The following is a 24647-nucleotide window of genomic DNA, read 5'->3' as shown; positions in this document are numbered from 1 at the left end:
TTTTAAATCATGAAAAATGTGTTTGTCTTCAAGCTGTTCAGTGTGGCAATATCACTTAGAAATATTTCTTTTTTAAAGAGTCCCATGTTTTTAATATGATAGCTAAAATAATATGATAGATGGGTACCATAAAAATAAAATTAAGGTTATTGTTCTTTTATATGCCTTAGACAAATGTAATTCACTATAAAATAAGTTTCTCTTAGCAGCAGGAACCAAAAAGGAAAGGAAAAGAAAGGAAAAAAATTAACGGCAAAAACCAAAGATCTTGAATTTGTTTCTAATTTGCTCAACAGCATTTACTGCCAACAAAACTAATTTTAATTCAGGGTAATTATTTTCTTATTCCACATCAAATAAATATCACATTTTTAATATCTTTATTCTCATATCTTTCCTGTGTGTTGAATCAAGACTGTTCTTGCCCTGATCAGATAAAAATCAATAATATTGAGATCAAAGTCTTCAAACATCACATGCTAATTTGAAGTTGTATGCAAGCCTAAAGCTAGTGTGTAATACCTTTGTTCTTTTCTTCTTAGGCATTTATGTCCATGTTCCAGATCCTCACCCAGGAAGGATGGGTGGACGTAATGGACCAAACTCTAAATGCTGTGGGACATATGTGGGCACCTGTGGTTGCCATCTATTTCATTCTCTATCATCTTTTTGCCACTCTGGTGAGTTCAGCTTCTTTTTTTCAATTATATCTTGGAATTTATAATGGGATGCACATCAACAGATATTTGGCCTATTGTCCGTTTCAAAATGGGAGCCAAAGGACTAATGCAGACTAGTCTGGTTGGATGAGATCCCTCCTTCCATTCTAAGTTTCTACACATCAAAGAACTGCTTAATTTGTTAAGTTAGATATTTCCTCCATCAGGTACCAGTGTTTGCAAGAGGGAAAACAAGACGGAACAAAATGAAAATCTCACATTTACATACCAATTTAAGTATCCCCAAGCATTCACACCTAGATGATCTCAGGATCAAACCGGAACTCCATTATTATTTTTTTCTCATGTGGAGACACTGTCTTCAATTTCACTGCATCCTCTTCACAGCTGTAATTAAACTGAAGACAGAAGCTGTAGACCTCAGGGTGCAGTCAGTTAATTAGAAATCAGCACAGTGTTTTTGTGCTATGTGCGACTGGAAAAAACACGTGGAAAAAAATAAAACCCATCGCTGCAAATATTGTAAAAGCACAAGAAAACTGAATACCAAAGTCCACTAAGAACTGACTTCTGTCACACAAGCAGATTTTTCTCTTCAATGTACTTCATTAAAAACAAAGAAAAAATGTTATGAAATGCAGGAATGTAATACCAAATGCATATCTCTATGTAATAAATTTGTTCATATTTAAGAAGCAAACCTAAGTTCTAACATTATGTTAGAAGTTGCAAGTTGAGAACTCAAGTGTTTCCCTTTATCAGGAACACAAGAAATAAAAACAACTGCTATTATTGTTTTTGGCAATATGTCTTACAGTTACAAAATATCTTACCATATTATTGCTAATCTTTGGAACATCCCATTAGATAGTATTCCCAGTTAGCAGATGATAAAACTGAGGCTCAGAAGAGTTTAGTAATTTATCTGATGTCACATGGAATGTAAATATGACCAGAGTGTTCCCAGGTTTGTCTGATCTAGATTTGGTCCTTAGTCTTGCAGCTACTTATTATTGCTTCCCTGGATAATGAAGTTTAAAGTTGTCTGAAAAAATGTCTTTGTCAAATCAAACTTCTGCCAAAGAATCACTCACATCAAACAAATTACATATAATCTCTAAGGTCAGTTTTAATTCTAAATATCTATGAGTGAAATAAGTCCTTGATAAACTAGATATAACTTAGAAGTTGTGTTTGCTATAGACAGACAGAGGCTTTCAAAACTAAGACATGTCCACTGAAAAGTTCATGAGAATTCATTGTTACATGGTGTGAAGTCATGGGCTCAAACAGTAGAACTACATAGACATAGTTTTGGCCTTTTTATACATGGAGTCCACTTTTAAAACATTCACAAAAGATAGGAACATTGTGCAGTAGGAATGGAAGCCTGGCTTTCAAAGCTGAATCTGGATGTGCTGGTGTTTGCACAACACTTAGCCCTGGGGTCTTTGCATCTTCCCTTCCAGGACCTTTAAGCCTGTGCCATTTATTCATTCATCCATTCATTTACACATCATTTATGCGTTCAACTAAGTTTATTAAGCACCATGTGTTTAAGTTACTGTAAAACTATGGAATTGCTCAGACTGTTGATTGTGGGTTAAATGCAGGATAGATTTCATTGAAATCATCTATGTCAGGGAATATCAATCTAATTATTTTATAGTAATCAACCTAATCGTTTTCCTAATAAAGCAACATAATGGTTTACTTTCCTCACTGAAAATGTTTCACACTCAGATATACGTTTGATTCTTAGAGACACAAAATATGAAAGCTGGGAGAAAAAACTAGCCTATTAAATTATTTAGTGAAGTAATATTTTTTCAAGTGAAAGTTCTACTGGGGTCACTAATATAATAAAATAAAATATTAAAACTGGTATATAGCCTTCTCAGGCAATCTAAATCTTCTTTATGGGCTAAAATATGGCATTGGTTATAAAACACTTAAAATTCATCCAAGGACTCCTGGGGTTCACCTGAGGCTTTAGGAATCCACAGAGCACAAGATGAAAACCAATCTCTAATTCTACTCTTTCCGTTTACTGATTTAACTATCTACCCAAAATATCTGTTCTAACTTTTTTTATTGCAATTTTCAAAAAACAGTTGAAAGTTAAAACTGAAAATTGAAATAACTTGTTCTTTTATTCATACTTTTTAAAAGTCTGTAAGGCAATTGAGAATTCAGAAGTCTACACGTTTTCTTATACATACATACCTTTGATAAAGTTTAATTTATAAATGAGGCATAGTAAGAAATTAACAATAATAACAAAATAGAACAGTTACGGCAATATACTGTAATAAAAGTTATGTGAATACGCGTTCTCTCTCTGTCTCCATCTCTCCTTTTCAAAATGTCTTAATATTTTCAGGCTGTGGCTGACCACAGGTAACTGAAACTGCAGAAAGTGAGACAGTGGATAAGGGGGGCCTACGGTATTTATGGGGTACAGCGGGATGTTTTGATACATGTATACATTGTAGAATGATCAAATTAGGTCAAAACTATCGTTTTTTCACTGATGGTCTGTATTTATTTTGAACTCATGCTTAAGAAATTCTTTCCCACTTGAGGTAATACAAATATACTCCTATAGCTTCTTCTAATTGTTTATAATTTTTGCTTTTCACCTTTAAGTCTTTAGTTCATCTCTACTTACTATTTAGATATAGTGTAAGCTAGATGAAATATACTGTTTAAATACAACTCAAACCAATTTTTCTCAAACAGATTCATATGAGAAACTGCAAGCTTTAGAATATTTATTTATCTAATTATGAAGTCTAAAACAAAAAAGGTAAACTATTCAAACTTTTAAACTTATAAATTATTTTTAAATGATAATTAAATAAAAGGAGACACTATATAACTAAATTAAAACAAAGATTATCACTTCTATACTACCCAAAAAAGTCTAATACTGAAGTCACTTCCCCAGTTCACAAAAAAATTTGCTTAAAACATGATCAGCAGTTGTTTTTCTTTTCCTTTATACCCTTAGACTAACAGTTACTGTAACGGGCTTTATGAAGTGAGTTCAATTTGATTGGATACAGTTTTACTGAACCTGTACTACCACGTGCAGGTACTAACCTACGTCCTGGCCAAAGTGGGAAAGAGCTTAATTCGTGTCCTCTTAGGGGCTACAAATAATTGGAGATTAGCAATAACAAACACAGACAGGCTAACCAACAAACAGATAAAACCAGTGGTTCAAAGGCCTAAAGATGCAAATGATAAGAGAGGCATGTGTACATTGCTACTTGCTATGTGATCAATAAACATCTGCTTCCCAGTTGTTCCCAATCTGCCTTATGAGAAATATCAAAAGTAGTGGCAGTAAAACAGCTGGAGATGGTCTGTGGGCTAACATATAAATACATGCGTGAGAGTGACAGGTCTGTGTTATACTCACATTGCATGCCCCTAAAAACTAAACTTCATAAGTTAAAATCTCTATTCCATAAACCTGTCTTTAGAGCTGAACTTACCTAAAAATGAGCATTTTTGTTTAATTGTATGTTTCGTTTTACAAAATACTACAACGCATTTTAACCCAAATGGGTGAGAAGGAAAAAAAAAAGTAGTCTATATAAACATACAAGCTCTGATTTGTCTTTTGTTCACACTGAACAGTAGTGCCATACAACTTGGTGAGTTCCTGATTTAGTCTTCTCAGGGACAGGCATGTGCCAAGCAGCGAAAAACAAAATGTGTGGTTGCAGCTTGTTCTGGAATAAAGAACAGCAGGCTATTTCATCACCCCTGGGGGCACCAATTTTCAGCCCACAATGAAAATCAAGCTGAAGTATATAGCAAATGCATATTCATAACCACCATGTATTGTCCCTTTCAAATATCTCTCTCTTCCGCCAGGTATGTATTCTGTATTTCTGTCCTGACTGATTGCAGTTTATTGAATGCTTGTTAAATTCATCTTTTTCTCCACCCTTGCCAATGATTTGGGGATAAGGACTGTGGAAGGCCTAACAAGTTGAAAGACTCCATTCTTCCTGCAATGTTTTTCTGTCTATTACTGTTTCAAAGCAAAGCCCTGTGATGTGAATACTGAAAAGATAGAAAATGTAATTAAGCGTTCATTGTGGGTAGTCTTTTTGTTACCTTTGAAGTGCTGAAATTAACACAGCAATCTCTTGATTTTGCCTCAGTAGTGACAGCTTGCTGAGAATAGTCATATTTTGCTGACAGAAACGGGCATTCCAAAGTGTAAATTAAATAACTCGATTGTATAGAATTCATTTAAAAGTGCATCTGTGTTGAACATATCCCATTTTACACTGTTCTGATTACACTTGACTTTTTGTTGACCCAGGTAAAAAGTGAAATTGTTTCATACTACAGGCGGCAAGACAGCTTAGGATAGGGTGATTATAAATGGTAAAAAGGAAAAGAAAAACGCAAGAGTGTGGGACATTGATTCCTGCTGTGTTTCTATTATATATTTGAAAATAATTTAAAGATAGAAATTATTAATAAAGATCACAGCAAAGAAGAAAATAAGATTAAAGGTGAAATTTCAGCTAAAGGGACATCTTTAAGCTATATAAAAGGAAAAAAATCATAAAATTAAACTTTATAAAAAGAAAGAAAAATGAAAAGGGAAAGCTATATAGGGTAAGGTCATGGCTATCCGCAGAGTCAGAGAGAATGTAAAATAGGATATGTTGCTACAGGGAGAGAAATTTTCAACCAGAAAATCCATTGTGAGTGACAAGGCTGCCCTCTTGCAAAAATAAATCATACTTTTCAGCTGTTTGAATCGTGCTAATCCAAAAGTCTTATTCTGAGGGAATGAGAACTACATTATGTTGGACAAAATGATTTGCGTCAGAACAAAATTGGAAGAAATAATTATACTTGTAAACGCAACTGTTTCAGTAATTTATTGAATTTGACTGAAATTTATTGTAGTTAAACAGAAAAATAAATAAATATATCTGTGGTCACATGCATAAAACTTAAACAGAGCAAATAACTACCACACCATTAACTGAGGTGAATCTGGGCTGTTTCAGAGGAGAAAAAGGAAAAGGAGGTATTAGAGAAAGAGGAGAGTCATAAGGAATATTAGAGAAATGAAACGCCTGTGAGACCCTGGTCCAGGTACCAGTTTCAACCTGGAAAATTACGCTTTTGAAATCCACTAAGCTGAAAGGTCAAAATTCTATTATGTCATTCATAAATATTCTGAGAGAGACTTCCCAGGCTTCAGCAGGCCTGATAATGCGGCATTTTCCACACTGAATGCATTGTCAATGCAAAACGTATCTTAGCAATGGGCATTATAATCTGAGGGAAATAAAGAATTAGGTATCTGAAATACATTTTTATTCTCCACTTTTTCATTGACATTACTGATTCATAATGTATCAATATGATCATAAAATTAAAAATGGATACATTCATCAGTTGTATATTACACAGTAGAACAAACACTATGTTGCATATTAATATGATCAAATGCTATAGACCTGTTAAAAGTGCCAAATAGTAAATGCATGAAAAAATATATATTTGGCTTTCTTTTTTACAGCATTGTACAAACTAAACACCACTGTGCTGAAAGCATACATGTATTTAGCAGAGTTCAAGAGGAAATGGAAGGTGGTGTCATTAGTCTTTTTCCCCTGAAATTATATCATTAAAAAAATAGGGACATAGTATATCCTGCTGCATTATAAATTGAAATATCGGGCCAGGCATGGTGGCCCCCCCTATAATCCCAGTACTTTGGGAGGCCGAGGCGGGTGGATCACCTGAGGTCGGGAGTTCCAGACCAGCCTGATCAACATGGTAAAAACCCGTGTCTACTAAACACACAAAAATTAGCCTGGTGTGGTGGTGGGCACCTCCTACTTTGGAGGCTGAGGCAGGAGAATCACTTGAACCCAGGAGGTGGAGGTTGCAGTGAGCTGAGATGACACCACTGCACTCCAGCCTGGGTGATAGAGAGAGACTCTGCCTCAATCAATCAATCAGTCAATAGAAATATCACATAAATCTAAATATTAATAAATAATGCAAAGCAAACTAGTTGCATAATTTAGAACAGTCAAAGCGCAAAGGTAAAAGTGTTTCATACGTATGATGACACTCTCGTGATTCAATGTGGCAAGTCCCTGTAAAATTCTTTTCTTACATCAATACCGTTTTAATATGAACCTGTAAATCACATTTAGTGGCTATAGAAAAACCTTTTGGCACAGCAACGTGTGACAGTGTAGGTAAACATTAGCTGAAGGTAACGTGCAGACATCGCTGTAATGGGTTCTGATTACTAATGAGCATTACCTCAGCTTTCTGTAAAAACAGAACAAATGAGAACACTCAGAGAACTGAAAAATGATTCTTCCTTTCAGAATTGAGGGCTTGTCTCCCATTCCCATGACTTTCCATACCATGTGTTGGCAAGTGTCTGACACCCAGGTCGACCTGCTTTTCCAGTCCAAATCCACATTGCGCTGGGTTTGTGGGAAAATACTGTATCGTTGATAACATAAATATGATGGACACCAAGCTGCCATTCTTCCTTCACTTCTACCCTTTATCACAGTGGTTATTGTCACCTTATTAGAGTCTGTGAGAAAAGAACCGCAAAGTCATTCTCACCTCCTCGCAATCAGCTACAGACTCACCCTGCACCTCCTGAATCTTCTGTTTTCATTGCAAAGACACAGCCAAAGCTTTGGGTCAGACTTTAGTCATCTCTCACCCGGAGTGCCAGTTGCCACCTTATCACAGTGCCCTACATGGGACAGGGAGATAAGGATCAATCTGAAAGTCCACATTCAAATAGGGCTTCAGGGGGAAACCCAAGCCCCCCATCACACACACACATTTTGAACCAGTTTCTGTTTTGAAAGTTTGTGCTTTTGTCACCCCACTGTCACATTAATTGAAAAATGATGCCTAAACAAAGATATTTGCTGAATAAAATTAGATTTATGCTACTTTCAAGCAAACTTCAAACTTTATTATATTATTCTTAAATTTGCTGCCAACCCTCTCCCCGAGAGTTTGTTCACAATTCTCTAAGTTTGGGCCTTCCCGTTGTGAAGTCCTGCAGCGTTTCCCCAGAGAAGCCAAAGCTCTTCCTTTAGGAGTCTTGCCTTCTCCTATCCACAGCAAATATCAAACACATCTGCCATGAGGAGTCAGTGCAGCTGGCATGCCGTGGCTCTCTCTGTCCTTCTGCTCTGAGAGTGGCTTTTCTCTCTAAACTATACTGGTTCTTGTTTAAAAAAAGTAAAAAGATATTACATGTATATATATATATATATATATATATATTTTATTTTTTTTTTTTTTTTTTTTTTTTGTCACCCAGGCTGGAGTGCAGTAGTGCGATCTCAGCTCACTGCAAGCTCTACCTCCCGGGTTCACGCCATTTTCCTGCCTCAGCCTCCTGAGTAGCTGGGATTACAAGCGCCCGCCACTGCTTAGCCAGGATGGTCTCGATCTCCTGACCTCGTGATCCTCCCGCCTCGGCCTCCCAAATTGCTGGGATTATAGGCGTAAGCCACCGCGTCTGGCCAGAAAACATTGTAACATTTGTCAAACTGCACTTAACCCTGTCTAGTTACTATTTCAGTGAGCCAGTTTATTTTTTTGTTGTTTGTTTTTAGTTTTTGGAGACAGGGACTTGCTCTGCCATCCAGGCCTAGAGTGCAGTGCCACATTCACAGCTCACTGCAGCCTCGACCTCCCAGGCTCAAGAAATCCTTCCACCACAGCCTCCTCCCAAGTAGCTGGAACCACAGGCATGCACCACCATGCCTGACTAATTTTTGACTAATTTTTTTTTTTTTGAGAGTTGGGGTTGCCCAGGCTGGTCTCAAATTCCTGGGGTCAAGCAGTCCTGCCTCAGCTTCCCAAACTGCTGGGATTACAGGCATGAGTCACCATGCCCAGCTGAGCCAGTTTAAACTGGCTACATTACATGCATTAAAAACAAAAACACACACAAAAAAACCTCAGAACTTTTAAAAGGAAAAATCTAGCAGAAAGAAACTGATGTCATCACTTTGTGATTGTTCCAGCCTCCCTCTCTTATCCGTGACCTCTGTGGCACTCAAGACGCCTGCCCATCCTGCCTTCCTCTCCAGCCTCCAAGCCCTCTGCCTGGAAGCCAGACTCTGGCCAGACTTACTCACCAGGCCCTGACCACGCCACCTGGAATGCCTTTCTCACAGCTTTTTTCCAAAATCAGTCTTCTCCTTGGCATCTGCCTGGCTTGGGAGAGCATCTTTGGGTCTCTATCATTTGTCAATAAGTAGTGTTCAGAAAGTGCTCCCCTGGCCCATGTGCCCAGGTGGGCTCTCCAAGTCTAAATGCTTCAAAATGGTACAGAACTAAATGTGTGAATTTCTGATGTGGCTTCATTTCGGGTCCTCCTCCTTCAAACTTGCGTGGCCGCCCTTCCCATCCGCGCTCCAATTTTCTCTCACGTTCCTGCTTTGTGAGAGGAAATAAGACTGATTTCTGGGATGGAGCATGAGAGAGACAGAAAGCCCTGGAGAGAGAGAGACAAAGCGTGTTTCTGTGGGAGATGCCCACACACCTCACTTGGGGGCATTGGCAGTGTTGGTACCCACACATGTGTGTTTTGACATCCAAGACTTGACCCTAATTCTTCTTGGAACCTGATGGGGAGAGAACCTTGCTGGGGGCCCCACATGGGCCAGGGGCAGCCAGGGCAGAGTTGGGCAGCTGCCTGAGAGTTCTAGGTGGAGAGGCCCGGAATATCCCGCAAGAACAAGTCTCCGTTAGTTCCAAGTGGAATGGCAGCCCTTTCTGAGGTTCCCTGAGTTGAGAGCTAATATATCTGTTGCGGGAACAACAGCCCAAGCCAAAGACCATGCGGAGGCCAGGCGTGGTGGCTCACACCTGTAATCCTAGCACTTTGGGAGGCCAAGATCCAGGAGTTCGAGAACAGCCTGGTCAACCTTGTCTCCACAAAAAATACAAAAAAAAAGTAGCCAGGCGTGGTGGTAGGTGCCTGTAGTCCCAGCTACTTGGGAGGCTGAGGTGGGAGGATCGCTTGAGCCCATGAGGTGGAGGCTGCATGAGTTGAGATCACACCACTGCACTCCAGCCTGGGTGACAATGTGAGGCTCTGTCTCTAAAAAAAAAAAAAAAAAAAAAAAAAAAGACCATGCGGAGAGTACAGTGGATTAAATGGGCCCCCACAAAAGATGGGACCATGGCTTAACCCACAGAACCTATGAACACGACCTTATTGGAAAAAGAGTCTTTGCAGATGTAATTAAATTAAGGATCTTGTGATGAGATCATCCTGGATTATCTGGGTGGGCCCTAAGTCCAATGACAAGTGTCCTTGTAAGAGACAGAAGAGCACAAGACACAGAGAGAAAGCCTTGTGACTGGTGTTAGATAAAGGCCAAGTGACTGGTGTTACAAAGCGACAAGCCAAGGGACAGTGGAGGCCACCAGCAGCTGGAAGAGACAGGGAAGGATTCTCCCCCCGTGGCCTTTGGAGAGAGTGCGGTCTTGCCAACAACTCAATTTTGGACTCTGGCCTCCAGAATTGTGATCAAATAAATGTCTGTTGTTTGAAGCCACCAACTCCATGCACTGTGTTACAGTACTCTAGGAAGCGCATACGGAGGACATCACTGGGAATCACAGCTCTTAGCTTTGGGAGCTGAGATGGTGGCCAAGTCAGCAGAGAGAAAGCCCCAAACCCCCAATACAGCCTCGTCAGTTCCCCGATGGGGGATGGAGGACACATTACCCAGCTTGTAGTGGGCCACCTTGACCTTAAACTACCCCTAAAAAGAAAAGGAGCATTTATTCAAATGTAACTGAGATTAAAAGGACTGAATGGAATTGATGTAGCAAGATGATGCTTCCAGCCCCCAGCAGAAATGGAGGGATTGTACACCAAATTCAATTCATTTGTAGAAAAACCAAGACATTTATTTTAGCTTTGCATAACTAATTTTATGTCTGTATATTTTCAGACATTGTATAGCTATACTACATGTCAGGGTTGCTCAGGGAGAATTAAAAAAAAAAAAAGCTGCAATTTGTTGAGCTATTATTACATTTGTAATATTTTACAAACGAGGGCACCGAAACTCACTGTGGGCTGGCAGTTGCCACGTGGCTCGTAGCTGGCAGAGCCTGTTTGCTGCCCGAGCTCCCTGACTCCAAGCACAGTGCTGTCTTCTATGTGTGCTTAATTCAATGATAAACATCATTGCAGTGAGTGCAATATCGTATTTGTGTTTCTTACCAGGCAGTGCCTCACACATCCATGGAGTCCAATCAACTGTTTGTCGAATTTAATGGAATAACATAGCCTTGCTGTCCTTAAGTAGCCTGCCATCTGTCCGGTTTGGGGGATATAATTAAGAATAAAATCTCCTGCCAACCCACGAAACCTCTCCTTAAAGGTAGAGGAGAGAGAGCCCAGTTTTATTATTGAATAAGCACTAACACAGGCTGCAATGCACATCACTGGCAATCTGCTAAAGAGATCACGGAGGCAGAAAATACCTCCCTCTTTTATATCACTGCTTTCCATACGTGTTCTCAAGATAGAAATAACTAGTCCTCAAGTAAGAAGACTTGACAGCACCACTTGTTAAATATAGTTTATCCTAAATTCACCTGGTAACTGGGGTGGCCATCTGTGGGAGCTGATTGCCTTTATCCAAAGGAAAATTAAAACTTCTCATATTTCCGTGACAAGTAGGTAGGTTTACAACTTGGAGCCAGATGTCTAAACTCCCACCCTCCACAGAGAAGGGGAGATGGAGGCTCCTTCTTCCTTGATGTTTACATTACTTCAAGGAGACAGCCCTCAAGGAAAACATTCTTTTAGGTTGTAGAACTGGTGAGAAGCTTATTTGGCTCTTAAAAGTATTTATATACATCTCAAACGGAAAGGGAAAGAATTTACAATTCCAAGTCTTATAAAGGAAATGCTGTAAGAAAAGGGAGGCGAACAGGATCCCTTCCGACCCCCCTTTTTTTAGATTCGTGTTTGCACTTTCACTAGGGAGAGAGGAAACCTGATTAAATTAGGACACAGAGCAATGCCTGCTCCAGTGCCCAGGGGTGAGAGAAAGGGTATAAGATATCCCCTCCTGCAGAAGGAAACCAGCAGGTGAACATCTCAGAATTCGGGGTGAGAAATCAAGACAAGGGAAGGTAGATTCTGCCTCTGATATTACTTTCTGCCATCAAGGTATTGGGAAATGGGCTGAACATGGAGCAAACTTTAAAATGTCCAGTTTGGAATCATGTCTAGTTCAGAATAAGGCTGATGCCCAGTTACCAGTGGTGTACCAGTCATGGTGATGTTAATAAAAACCCTCTGGTCTAGATCGTTCTGTATCTTCTTCAAGTTCTGATAAGACTCCAAAGGGCATGGCTGTTGAAAAGAAGGGTGCTGGCCTTTGTCCCAAGCCAAGCATATCCCAGCACAATTTAATCATGTTGATACACTCATTAAAATTGAAAGAGAGCTAGCCATTAACTTCTGCATAATAACTTCTCTAGCACTGGCTGAATTATCTCAACTTTCTGACCTTCATGCTTAACCACCTAATATTAACAAATGGAAATAATTCATTAAGAAGAAAACTTAAAGGAAAAATATAAGTTAGAAATGAAAAAGATGATCAAGTGAATGTGGGACTTTAGAAAATTCAAAGTTGAAGAGGAACTAGAAAGTAAAATATTTTTTAAAATTATACTATTTTGTTGTTTTATTTACCTGTTCTAAAAGAAGCATACATTTAAAAAAACTGAGAAAATCATAAAATTTTTAAAAGGAAAAAATGTATAACTCCAATACACAAAAGCAAGTACCATTAATGTTTCTAAAGTACCTCCTTCAAGCATTTTCTCTATTACTCCATTATATGCATAGTTGAGCTTCTACCATATATATATATACTCTTATTTACTATTATAATGTGTTTTCAACACCATAAAAATCTACCAGTGTATTAGTTATCTATTGCTATGTAATAAATTACCCACACATTAGAAGCCTACCAGCAAATAGATGTTTATTATCTCAATTAGTTTCTTTTTTTTTGAGACGGAGTCTGGCTCTGTCGCCCAGGCTAGACTGCAGTGGTGCAATCTCGGCTCACTGCAAGCTCCGCCTCCTGGGTTCACGCCATTTTCCTGCCTCAGCCTCCCGAATAGCTGGGACTACAGGCACCCGCCACCGCGCCCGGCTAATTTTTTTGTATTTTTAGTAGAGACAGGGTTTCACTGTGTTAGCCAGGATGGTCTCGATTTCCTGACCTCGTGATCCGCCCGCCTTGGCCTCCCAAAGTGCTGGGATTACAGGCGTGAGCCACCGTGCCAGGCCTCAATTAGTTTCTTGAGGTTGGGAATCTGAGACAGGCTTAGCTGGGTGTCTCTAGTTCAAAGTGTCATGAGGTTGCAGTTGAGATGTTGCCTACAGCTGCAGTCACCTTGAAGTTTTACTAGGGCTGGAGTGCCTCTTTCCAAGATGGGTCACTCCAGTGGCTGTTGGCAGGAGGCCTCAGTACCTCACCGCATGGACCTCTCCAGAGGGCTGCTTGAGCACCCTCACAACATAGCACCTGCTTCCACAGAGCAGGTGATCTAAGAGAGACCAAGGGTAAAGACACAGTGTATTTTATCGCCTAGCCTCATAAAACACACACAATCATTTCTGCAACCTGCTGATGACACAGGCCAGCCATATTCACTGTGGAAGGGGACTACACGAAGGCATGAACCACGAGTCTAGAACAAGGCTGGAGGCCATCTTGAAGAGTAGCTACCACAATGGGAATTTGTAATGGCTGCGTGTATCTTATCACATAAATCTCTATAACTGTATTGACTATTCATGCAAAGTTGGATGTTATTTCTAATATTTCCTTATTACAACCCTCTAATAAGCACCTGTGTATAGTAAGCTTTTCATCAATAGTTCAGATCACTTTTTTAGAATATAATCACAGAAGTGGGATTGTTGAGTTCAAAAAAACCTTTTTCTTAATTTCCTTTTTAAGTAAGTTGGTTTCATAAAGCAAGTTAATATATTATTTCAATGAACATATGCATTTTATTTCATGTATTTGAGATAAATACCTTGAAATGCCTATGCAATGATTCATAACTGCACGTTTATTTTTCATTTAATGAATTATATACTCAATATATTTTAGGTAGCTATATTATACATATAATATTTTGATACTTATGGCATGTGGGTTTTTTCATTGTTATTTCACCATTTTTATAGATCCTCCTGAGTTTGTTTGTTGCTGTTATTTTGGACAACTTAGAACTTGATGAAGACCTAAAGAAGCTTAAACAAGTAAGTAACGTATGGGGAATTTTTTTTTAAAAGGACAAAAAACCAGGGGCAAACCATTTGCTTATAGGCCATATTAAAAATTTGAGCTTCAGAGTAAAAATAAAATGTAATAAGTTAAGGCTATCCAAGGTGGTAAAATGGTGTTCTTTTAAGTTTAACTTTTATCTAATATTAACAAGGGAAACTTTCCATTACTCTATAAATATCCTAGGAATAGTTTTGAATAAAAGTAAGATGGACAGAGTGTAGTAAATTGGATTTGGAGACTGTTCTCCTTCTGTCATTAAATGAAGGTTGTTTGGAAATGAGATGCCTCAAGGTCAGATTGCCATTTTGCATAATTATATGTAATACTCTTTATCATCATCATAAAAATACTACAACCTGCCTGGTCTCTAGACACTTAAGGACAATTTAGTCTGGGTGCCCGTAGTGAGTATAAGAAACAGAATAAATGATCAAATGTGGACCCAGTTGTGTATGAAAACAGATGGGATGTCATCATGGTGAAAGTTATACCCCAAAAAATGAAACTAGAAATAGGTGAATGCTGTGTTCGTAATGGCAGGAGGATTACAGCTATAGTCAACAATTCCCATAGTTTCTGTTGCATGAAGGATATTTGGCTTGAATATTTGGCTCGATCAAAGAGTACAGACCCTTTGAGAAGAGCTCGCAAGAGAGTGGGACAATGGGTGGAGCGTTCTTGTATCACCCTCCCCAACACTGAGAGAATAATTGAGATGTTAACTACCAAACTCTACCCAACTGTTAGAATGTTAGAATGTCGACAGAACCACACCTGTCGTAATGTTAACAGAACCATGGCTCTCAACCTTTCTATTTGGAATTATAAGCAGGCCCTCCATATTCAGAATTTTCCAAAGCTCTCTATTTTTAACAAAGCAAAAAATTTAACCTATTTAAATTTTTTAATTTTTTTAATCTATCTCATGATCAGGTTAGGCATTTCATTTTATTATTTTTACCTTTAAAGCCTATGCTTTTAACAGAGGGTATCAATAAGGAAAAAAAAAAAAACAGAACAAACAAACAAAAAATTGTTATGAAGATTCCTACTCAGAGCATACCAAGGAAGGTTTTGAGTTCTTCAGCATCCTACAGCTACCCAGACAAATGGGCATCTTCCCGGCTCTGCTAGAGATGATTTCTTCCACGTCTTTTCACTCTGTGGCAGCAGTGATAGGTTCTTCAAATGAGAGCTGGGACATTCCTTTATGCCATCAATGAAAATACTTTGTGTGGCTTCTAGTTGCAGAAAAAATATCTAATAGGTGAGTTCAAAATTGAAAGTGACCAGCCATATAATTAGACATGACCAATAAAAATCTGCTGCTGTAGAACCACTTTAGTCCATGCTTTACAAATCTGGTATTGAGCTGTCGCTTTTCCTTCATGCCATGGTTATTATGCACAGATACGTACTATCCTCTGAGAGCATACGTTACAATGTGTATTCTATAGATAAAATTTAAAATATCCTATTTTTTTTAGCTAGTGCTACCGCCAGGTTCCATATGCTTTTAAATAACCATATAATTCCAGCCCTCATTTGCAAAATAACTTTTCTGCTGGAAAGCAACAAAATAAACTTGTATGTAGCAATTTTTTTAGGATTGTGAATTCAAACCTAAGGATACTTTGCAGTGTTCATTTTTTTCAACATTTTAACTTATTTATATATACATGTATATACATAGCCTACTTAAATTTTTTGTCATCTTTATATCTAATGGTCACAATAGGCATTTCATATCTGACCCAAAGTGAAAAACCAACAAAAAAAGTCAGGACTTTAATTGGCATTGACATTCTTCCTGGACTATAAAGTTTTAATAAATTATATGGCTCTTCACTTTGGGTAAATGTCATTATTTATAAAAGAGCTTTTAATCGCTTGCTAGATATTAGTGAAGCTTTGTGTTTCTGGAAATTCTGTATATCAGAACTGGTTATCCAATTGCACTAGCCTACAGTTTGGACCATATACTCTGGGTATTTGGGCATTGAAAACTCCAATCATAACGCAGCAATTCCATTTTTGTTAGTACTTTTTGCACTGTTCTTTATTCATGGTTGGACTGAAACTATGTATCTATTAAATTCTTCTATTAATTTCATACTTGAAACTCATTGACCCTGAAATTCATTAGAACAAATATTATTAAACTAAGTTAAAGTGTTCCTGGTTAACTTTCTCTCATTTTTGTATGATTATGTTTTGTTTCACTAGTTTTTAACAACTGTGTCATTTTTTATGCCCCTGATTTTTCTTATTTTCAGTGATCTTGGCCTTTAAGGTAGGGCTCATTTGCATATTTTTAAGAACACACACATTCACGTGCATGCACTTTCATATACACACGTAGTAATGTGGATACCTGAAACTTTCGACTGTCTTTTACAGATTCTTTTAAAAAACAATAAAATTGTTACCCTAAATATTTGTTTCAATTGTCCATGTACAAATCCAGTCCTTAAGATTTAAACTTATGTACTCTATTTTTACTATTCCCAGATAGAAGAGTGGAGGAAATGTTCAAAAAAAGTATTTGATTGTCTTAATGTTTCAAGTTTCAGAAAGCGCTATGCATTCCAAATTCCATCTTTGCTCTGTTCAAACTTTTTGCTTCTTTTACCACGTCTGCTGGTCTGTAGATTCTCATAGCTATGGTGACATTGGTTGAATTCGTGCTCAGTATCAAGTGTTTTATGTTTTCACTTATTTTTCAAAACAACCCATTCAATGCAGGTATTATTATTATGTCCAGCTTACAGATGAGGAAACTAAGACACAGAGAGGTTAAGTAACTTGCTCAAGGTTACACAGCCAACAAATGTCAGAGCTAGAATTTGAACCTAGACAATTTGGACCAAAAGCCCGCACTCTTAACCTCTAAACTGTATTGATTCGAACTAAAGCTATATAAAGGCCAAACATGAGTCATGCATACTGTGGAGGCCACTCATAGGACTATGAATTATTTGTTTATAAATAATGATGTTGTAGATAACAAAGGCATCCTCATATTCAAGTAACTGTTAGAATGAAGGGCAGTTTCTGAGAATAGCAGTGAATGCAGCAACCCAATCATTAAAACTATCCAGATTAGTTCTTTGTTTCCTCTCAAAACTCAGAGGATCTAATCAGAGCCACTGGAGTTACAGTCTTGCTGCACGATGGCAAACGCCACTCAAGGTGCCACTTTGCAATGATCTTCTTGGTGCGATGATCTTCCTCAGACACCTACATAACAGGCTTGCAGCATAGCAACATTTTAGTGACTTTAATGTCTTTTATTATCGATATGTTTTTAACTGTTTTAATATATAAAAGTTGGTTCATAGATTTTTTTTCAAGAATAATAAAAACCAGTGCCAGGGGGTGTTGGCCAGGTGCGGTGGCTGACACCTGTAATCCCAGCACATGGGGAGGCCGAGGTGGACGGATCACGAGGTCAGGAGATCGAGACCATCCTGGCTAACACGATGAAATCCCGTCTCTACTAAAATACAAAAAACAAAAAAATTAGCCAGTCGTGGTGGCGGGTGCCTGTAGTCCCAGCTACTTGGGAGGCTGAGGCAGGAGAATGGCGTGAACCCGGGAGGTGGAGCTTGCAGTGAGCCGAGATGGCGCCACTGCACTCCAGCCTGGACGACAGAGCGAGACTCCGTCTCAAAAAATAATAATAATAATAAATGGGGGTGTTAACATGCAACACTCAGTAGGGCTCAACAGAGGAAGAGGAAGTAGCCCTCGTGCGGGGGAGAGGAGAGGCCGCCCTTAAGCTAAGGGTATGAGATGGTGGTAGAAAGTGAAAAGGTACTAGTGAAGAAATTATAATGGAAAAGAAGGAAGAAGTGAAGTAGGAAAACACCAGATATTAAATAAAGACTATGAATATAACGCAGGGATAAAGGTGCAGGAATGTGGCCAAATCCAGAGTTAGGAATGTGAGCAAGTCAGTGGCCAAAAGTGAAAGCCCACCAGGTCCTTCCCCTGAAAAGCTCCCTGAGGGCAGGCATGGGCTGCATGACGGATTGTCGGTGGGCCTGTGTTCTCCTGGAGGAGAAGCATGGCGCTGTATGTCTTTTCCCATTATTTTTCTATGCAATCCCCATGTGTATCAGAGGTGGTTTCTAGCCAAGGACTGCTGAGCTCTAGGGGTCCTCATGAGAAGCTATGGTGTCATTTTTAATACTTCAGGAGGCTGGAAGAGAATTGTACATTTACCTAATATAAGCCCACACCTGCTAAATAAAATGTCAAGTTTAATACTTTTAGCTGGAAATCTGAAAATTCTAAGTGGCAGCACTGTTCCTTAATACTATAGTTCTGAAGTGTTTTCATATATACTTTCCTTCAAGCAAATTTGTTTAAAGCTACAATGAATTTCTTATTGCTTAATCAACGCATTTTGGCAGGAAAAAATTTGGGTTTTAGAATCCAGAGCAGAAAGTAAAAGGACTTTTTGCACAGAAATTTTGAGAGGCTCTGGTGTGTTTGTTCCCATCACCCCCTCTCCAAGATATCACCAGTGTGTGCTGTGACGGTCACCTCTATGGCTTTTCCTTTGTCACTTCCCACAATCATGTTCCAAAAACTCACCTCAATCATATAACCGTATGAAATTCCTCTATTGCCTTCCCTGTGTGTTATATATAGGACACAACTGATTCCTAATAGCAATAGGGCAGCATAATCTTTCATAGCTGCCATCATTTACATGACCCCCATATTGAATTTCATGGAAACCATATTTCTCTTTTCAGCATCCCCAAAAGCCAATACAGAGACCTGGGAAAAAAATATATATGTGTGTGTATGTACATATATTATTATATATATGTAATATATGTAATGTATATGTATATATCATACATTAAATACAAAAATATATTATAATTTTGTATTACATATATGTAATATCTATACCTATATGTATATATTAAATATAAAGATTATATTATTTATATATATAATACATGACATAAATTATATCTAATGTGTGTACTATATATAACATAGTATCTAAAAATTATATTTTTATATTTAGTATTTATACACACATATATATAAAATATTGTTTCTGCGTGACATTTAAAAATTGGCTAAAAATGAGATTGTCTGTGAATGTGTGATTGTGGTGAGCTGAGGAGATTCCTGATAAATCAGTTGGTATAGAGGCTACAACAAAACCCTTGACCTAAAACTTCTCTGAACAGGAAGAGTTGATGACTGTGAAGCTTAAGTGATGCACGAATGACACTGGGGAATGTAGACAGAGTTTTGCAAGGTTTGAATATGAAGAGAATTCTTGCAGCTTTAATGATTTTTGCAAATTCGGTGAAAGACAGATATAACAGGTTTTCTTTTAAGCAGTATAAAATTCATTAAGCTTTGAGGGAAGAAAAAACCCACGGAAAAGCCTGAGGGGAGGAATCATTGAAAAGGGAAGTATAGATAGTCTGTTTAGATTAAATTCAGAGCTGTGAATTTGAAAACTGTTTACCCAGCTCTGTTTCCAGTCTCATTTGAATCCTGGTCCCAATTTAATGGTGTTGGGTCTTTGCTAGAGTCCGCTGCATAGTGGTGGATAGATATTATATATTAAGAAGCTTTCCTCTCTTATTGACTTTGACTTTTTCAAACAAAAACCATAAATATCTTATATTCTCTTTTGTTAAAGTATGAGCTCAAGGTGAATGCTTTTCTTTAGCCTTAAGCTGCATGATAGTTGATTTTATGTGTCAACTTGACTGGGCTAAGGGATGCCCAGATAGCTGGCGAAACATTGTTTCTGGGTGAATCTGTCGGGTGGTTCTGGAAAGATTTGCATTTGAATTGGTAGACTGAGCAAAGCAGACCCCCTTCCCCAGTGTCGTTGAGCCACTTCTAAAGCTTTGAGGGCCCAGACAGAATAAAAAGGTGGAGGAAGACTGAATTTGCTGTCCGTCTCATTGCCTGCACCATGTAAACAACCTTCTCCTGCCCTCAGGAATCCTGGTTCTTAGGCCTTCAGACTGTTGCCCTGGCTTCCAAAGGTCTCCAGCTTGAAGATGGCAGATTGTGGGACTTATCAGCCTCCATAATTACATGAGCCAATACCTTAAAATAAATATTGATGTATATTTTATTGGTCCTGTTTCTCTGGAGAATCTTGCCTAACACACCCTGAAGCTTTCATTTGCATCTCCATTTTGTCGCCTATATTGAGTTCATTCTAGATTGAGGGCGGTAGCAAGGTGGCAGGGATGCTGCTGGAAGATGCCATTCGGCTGAGCACTGGTTGCATCTCCTGATGTTAGTTGAATCTTCAGTCTTCTCAGCATTTTGTCAGTCTCTCATGAATGAACTCAAACTAATGTAATTTTAAAAGACTGATATAACTGCTGCAGGAGCAAATGCTATCTATTGAGAACTACCTTGTGTAGGCTACTTTATATTAAATTATCACATTTAATCCTAAATATTAAAGATGTGGCAACCAACTTTCAGGGGAGTGAATTTCTTGCCCAAGTCCACACAATTCATATGTGCCTGGGTCAAGGCCACAAAGGCTGTCTGACACTAAACCAATGTCCTTGCCGAAAGAGGCCATGCTGCCTGCAGAGAACCAGCTCCTTTATTTATAATGAAAAGCATATCTAGGTGTGGATTGGATGAGATGCTTATCCATTTTTTAGATCAGCATATTTTCTCCCTGTGGGTATTCAAAGAAGAAGCCAAATTATAATGAGACTATAGCTTAGTGAGCCAGGAATCAGGATGGAGAGGGAGGCGAGAAAGGTTGTGTGATTCAAATAAACATAGATGATGGTTTGAAAGGTGCAGCCAACCACCATGGCACATGTAAGCCTATGTAACAAACCTGCACATTCTGCACATGTGTCCCGGTATTTAAAGTAAAATATAAAAGTAAATAAATAAAAATATTTTTAAAAATACATAATGGCATAGGCTAAGATAGGCTGAGATCATCTGAGATATCTCTTTTACAGTTGAGCTACTAGTGACCCAGAAACTACATCTACCCATTCTGTGAAACTGGGGTCTGGACACTCATCTACTATGCTATAGATATTGTGTCGGTGCCAGGGACATGTGATGGTCAGGACACTGTTTCTATCCTCAAAAGTAACTCCTGAGCCAGTGGGAGAAAGAGACAAGTAAACAGGCAGTTTGGGTTCGGTGGTGACCATTATAAGGATAATGTTTTGGAAGCACACTGAAAACATCTAAAGCAGACTGTGAAATCAGGGACATTTTCTCACAAGCAGGTGCAGACTGAAATCTGGAGGTTGAGTAGTGCTAATCCAGGTGAAGAGGGTTGGAGGAAGATGGCATGAAGAAGGATACTGAAGACCAAGGGAGCTGCGGACTCTTTTTTAGGTGGGATAAAAACAGAGTGGCTTTGTGGACACTAAGAGTTTGCTGTGGCTAATGTGTAGAGCAAGAGAGAAAATTGTGAACTGGAAAAATAAGCAGAGACCAGTACAGGAAATGCTTGAGCAGCACTAAGCATTTTGATATTATTCTGATGGCATTTATGCCACAGGGTGTCTTAATCATACCTACATTTTGGTGTCAGTGTGAAGTGAACTGGTGGGCACCTAGACTGGAGATGGAGGAATCAGTTCTTGAGGCAAGTGGTGATGGCAGCCTGAACAAAAGTAAATAGGAATGAGAGAATATTGAAAGTGGTGGAGTACAGAGAAGAGATTTAGTGACAAATTGGATGTAGGAAGTGAGAAAAACCAGGACACAGGGATGTCACCCAGATTTCTAGATTTCTTTAAGTGCACTGATACAGAAGAAATACAAGAGAAAGAGAAATGAGAGTTTTGTTTATTTGGGTTTTTTTTCGCGGGAAGAGGGTTGGTCATATTTTTCCTGAGATGCCTGGGGAATATCTATGAGACAATGTCTATGGAGAGATATAAAGTTTAAAGCTTAGGTGGAATATCTAGGCTGAAGTAGATACTGAAAAAGAGCAAAATCAACATGCAGATGGTAATTTAAGCCTTTAGAGAGCAGGAACTTACCAAGGGAAGGATGGTACCCTAAAGGGTAATAAATAAATTGTATGAACCAGTGAGAAGGAGCCAAAATGTGTATGAGAAGTCACAGCACAAAAAGTAAGAGGAAAGCCTAGGATGTGTATGTCATCAAAATCAAAAGGTGAAAGAGTTTCAAGAGAGAGGCTTGTTCAACAATCTCAAAGACTTCAAAGAGGTCAAAAAAATAGTCACCATGGAAAGCAATCCCATTTACAGTAGCACCAACAAGAATAAAATACTTGGAATAAACTTAACCAAGGAGGCAAAAGACACATACCCTGAAAACTATAAAATACTGAGGAAAGAACTTAAGCCACAAATAAAGATGAATTCTGACTTACAATGATTCGACTTAACAATTTTTTTTTTGACAGAGTCTCAACCTGTTCCTTAGGCTGGAGTGCAATAGCATGATCTTTGGCTCACTGCAATCTCTGCCTCCCACGTTCAAGTGATTCTCCTGCCTCAGTCTCCCAAGTAGCTGGGATTACAGGCATGCACCACCATCCCCAACTAATTTTTGTATTTTCAGTAGAGACGGGGTTTCTGTTGGCCAGGCTGGTCTTGAACTCCTGACCTCAAGTGATTCACCTGCCTCAGCCTCCCAAAATGCTGGGATTACAGGTGTAAACCACCTAACCCAGGAACTTACAATTTTCTGATTTTATGATGGTGCAAAACAGATACATGCTCGGTATGCTCCTCAACTTGAGATGGAATTACATCCAGAAACACTCATAGTAAGTTGAAAATATCATAAGTCAAAAAAATGCACTTTTAACTTATAGTATTTTCAACTTATAATGAGTTTATAAACCCCATTGTAAGTTGAGGAACATCTGCAAGTGAAAAGACATTCTGTGTTGAAGAACTGGAAGGCTTAATATTGTTAAAATGTTCGTACCACCCAAAGCTATCTATAGATTCAATGCAATCTTTTGCAAAATTCCAATGGCCTTTTTTGCAGATATAGAAAAGAAATCTTAAAATTCATATGAAATCTCAAGGGATACCAAAGAGCCAAAACAATTCTGAAAAAGAACAAACTTGAAGATGTCATACTTCCTGATTTCAAAACATATTACAAAGGTAAAATAATCAAAACAGTGTGATACTGGAATAAAGACACACATATAGACCAGTGGAACAGAATAGAGGGGCCACAAATAAACCCTCACATATGTAGTCAAATGATCTTTAACAGTGGTGTCAAGACCACACTATGGGGAAAGGACAGTCTGTTCAACAAATGGTGTTGAAAAATTGCATAGCCACACACAAAAGAATGAAGTTTGGCCCTTACCTTATATCATATATAAAAATTAGCTCAAAATGGATTAAGGACCTTAACAAAAGACCTAAAACCATAAAGCTCCTAGAAGAAAACAAGGCAAAAGCTTCATGACATTGGAATTGTCAATGATTTGTTGGATATGGAACAGACAGCAAAAGCAAAAATAGGACACTGCATTAAACTTAAAAACACTTGCACATCAAAGGAAACAATCAATAGAGTGAAAAGCCACCTATGGGATTGTAGAAAATATTTGCAAATCCTATGTCTGATAAGGAGTTAATATTGAGAATATGAAAGAGCTCCTGTAGTCAACAAGAAAAATACAAATAATCTGTTTTAAAAATAGGCAAAGCACTTAAATTGACATTTATCTAAAGAAGATATACAAATGGCCAAGTAGATGAAAAGATGTTCAACATCACTAATCATTAGAGAAATGCAAATAGAAACCACAATGAGATACCACTTTATACCTATTAGAATGGCCACTATCAAAAAAAACAGTTTGGCAAGAATGTGAAAAAATTGCAACATTTGTACTTTGTTGATGAGAATATAAAATGGTGCTGCTGCTGTGGAAAACAGTATGGCAGTTCCTCAAAAAATTAAACATAATGATCATATGATATAATATACTTCTGGGTATGTATATCCAAAAGAAATTAAAGTAGAATCTCAAAGAGATATTTGCACACGCATGTTCATTGCAGTATTTTTCACAATAACAGAAGGTGGAAGCAACCCTAGTGTCCACCAGTGGATGAATAGATAAACAAAATGTGGTATCTACACGCAATGAAATATCATTCAGCCTTAAAAATGAATGAAACTCTGACACATGCAACACATGGATGAACCTTGAGAACATCATGCTAAGTGAAATAAGCCAGTCACAAAAAGACAAATTCTGTATGGTTTCTCTTATGTGAGTTTATCTAAAGTAGTCAAATTCAGAGAAACAGAAGACGGAATGATAGTTGCCAGGGGCTGGGGAGAGGAGTAAACCCATGGTTGTTCAATGGGTACAGAGTTTCCACTTTGAAACATGAAAAAGTTCTGGAGATCTGTTGTACAACAATGTGACTATGTTTAACACTACTGAACTGTACACTTAAAATGGTTAAGATGGGGCTAAGCGTGGTGGCTCACACCTGTAATCCCAAAACTTTAGGAGGCCGAGGTAAGCACATTGCTTGAGCCCAGGAGTTTGAGATCA

At 38.3% G+C, this 24647-nt stretch overlaps 1 protein-coding gene across 6 annotated transcripts in view; it reads left to right on the top strand.

Moving 5' to 3' along the window:
• NALCN (sodium leak channel, non-selective) overlaps positions 1-24647 on the top strand; it is a 358797-nt gene that overhangs the window by 221124 nt on the left and 113026 nt on the right. For all 6 annotated transcript variants that reach the window (XM_032151251.1, XM_032151250.1, XM_032151248.1 and 3 more), the window contains 2 exons: positions 543-680; positions 13978-14052. In XM_032151251.1, coding sequence (XP_032007142.1) covers positions 543-680; positions 13978-14052 — 213 coding nt within the window. The remainder of the gene's footprint in view (positions 1-542; positions 681-13977; positions 14053-24647) is intronic.

The sequence above is a fragment of the Hylobates moloch genome, unplaced genomic scaffold, assembly GCF_009828535.3.
Source record: "Hylobates moloch isolate HMO894 unplaced genomic scaffold, HMol_V3 SCAFFOLD_4, whole genome shotgun sequence".
In the NCBI taxonomy this organism is placed as follows: domain Eukaryota; kingdom Metazoa; phylum Chordata; class Mammalia; order Primates; family Hylobatidae; genus Hylobates; species Hylobates moloch.
Note: the sequence above shows the minus strand (reverse complement) of the source record. Positions and strands in the feature narration are given on the sequence as shown.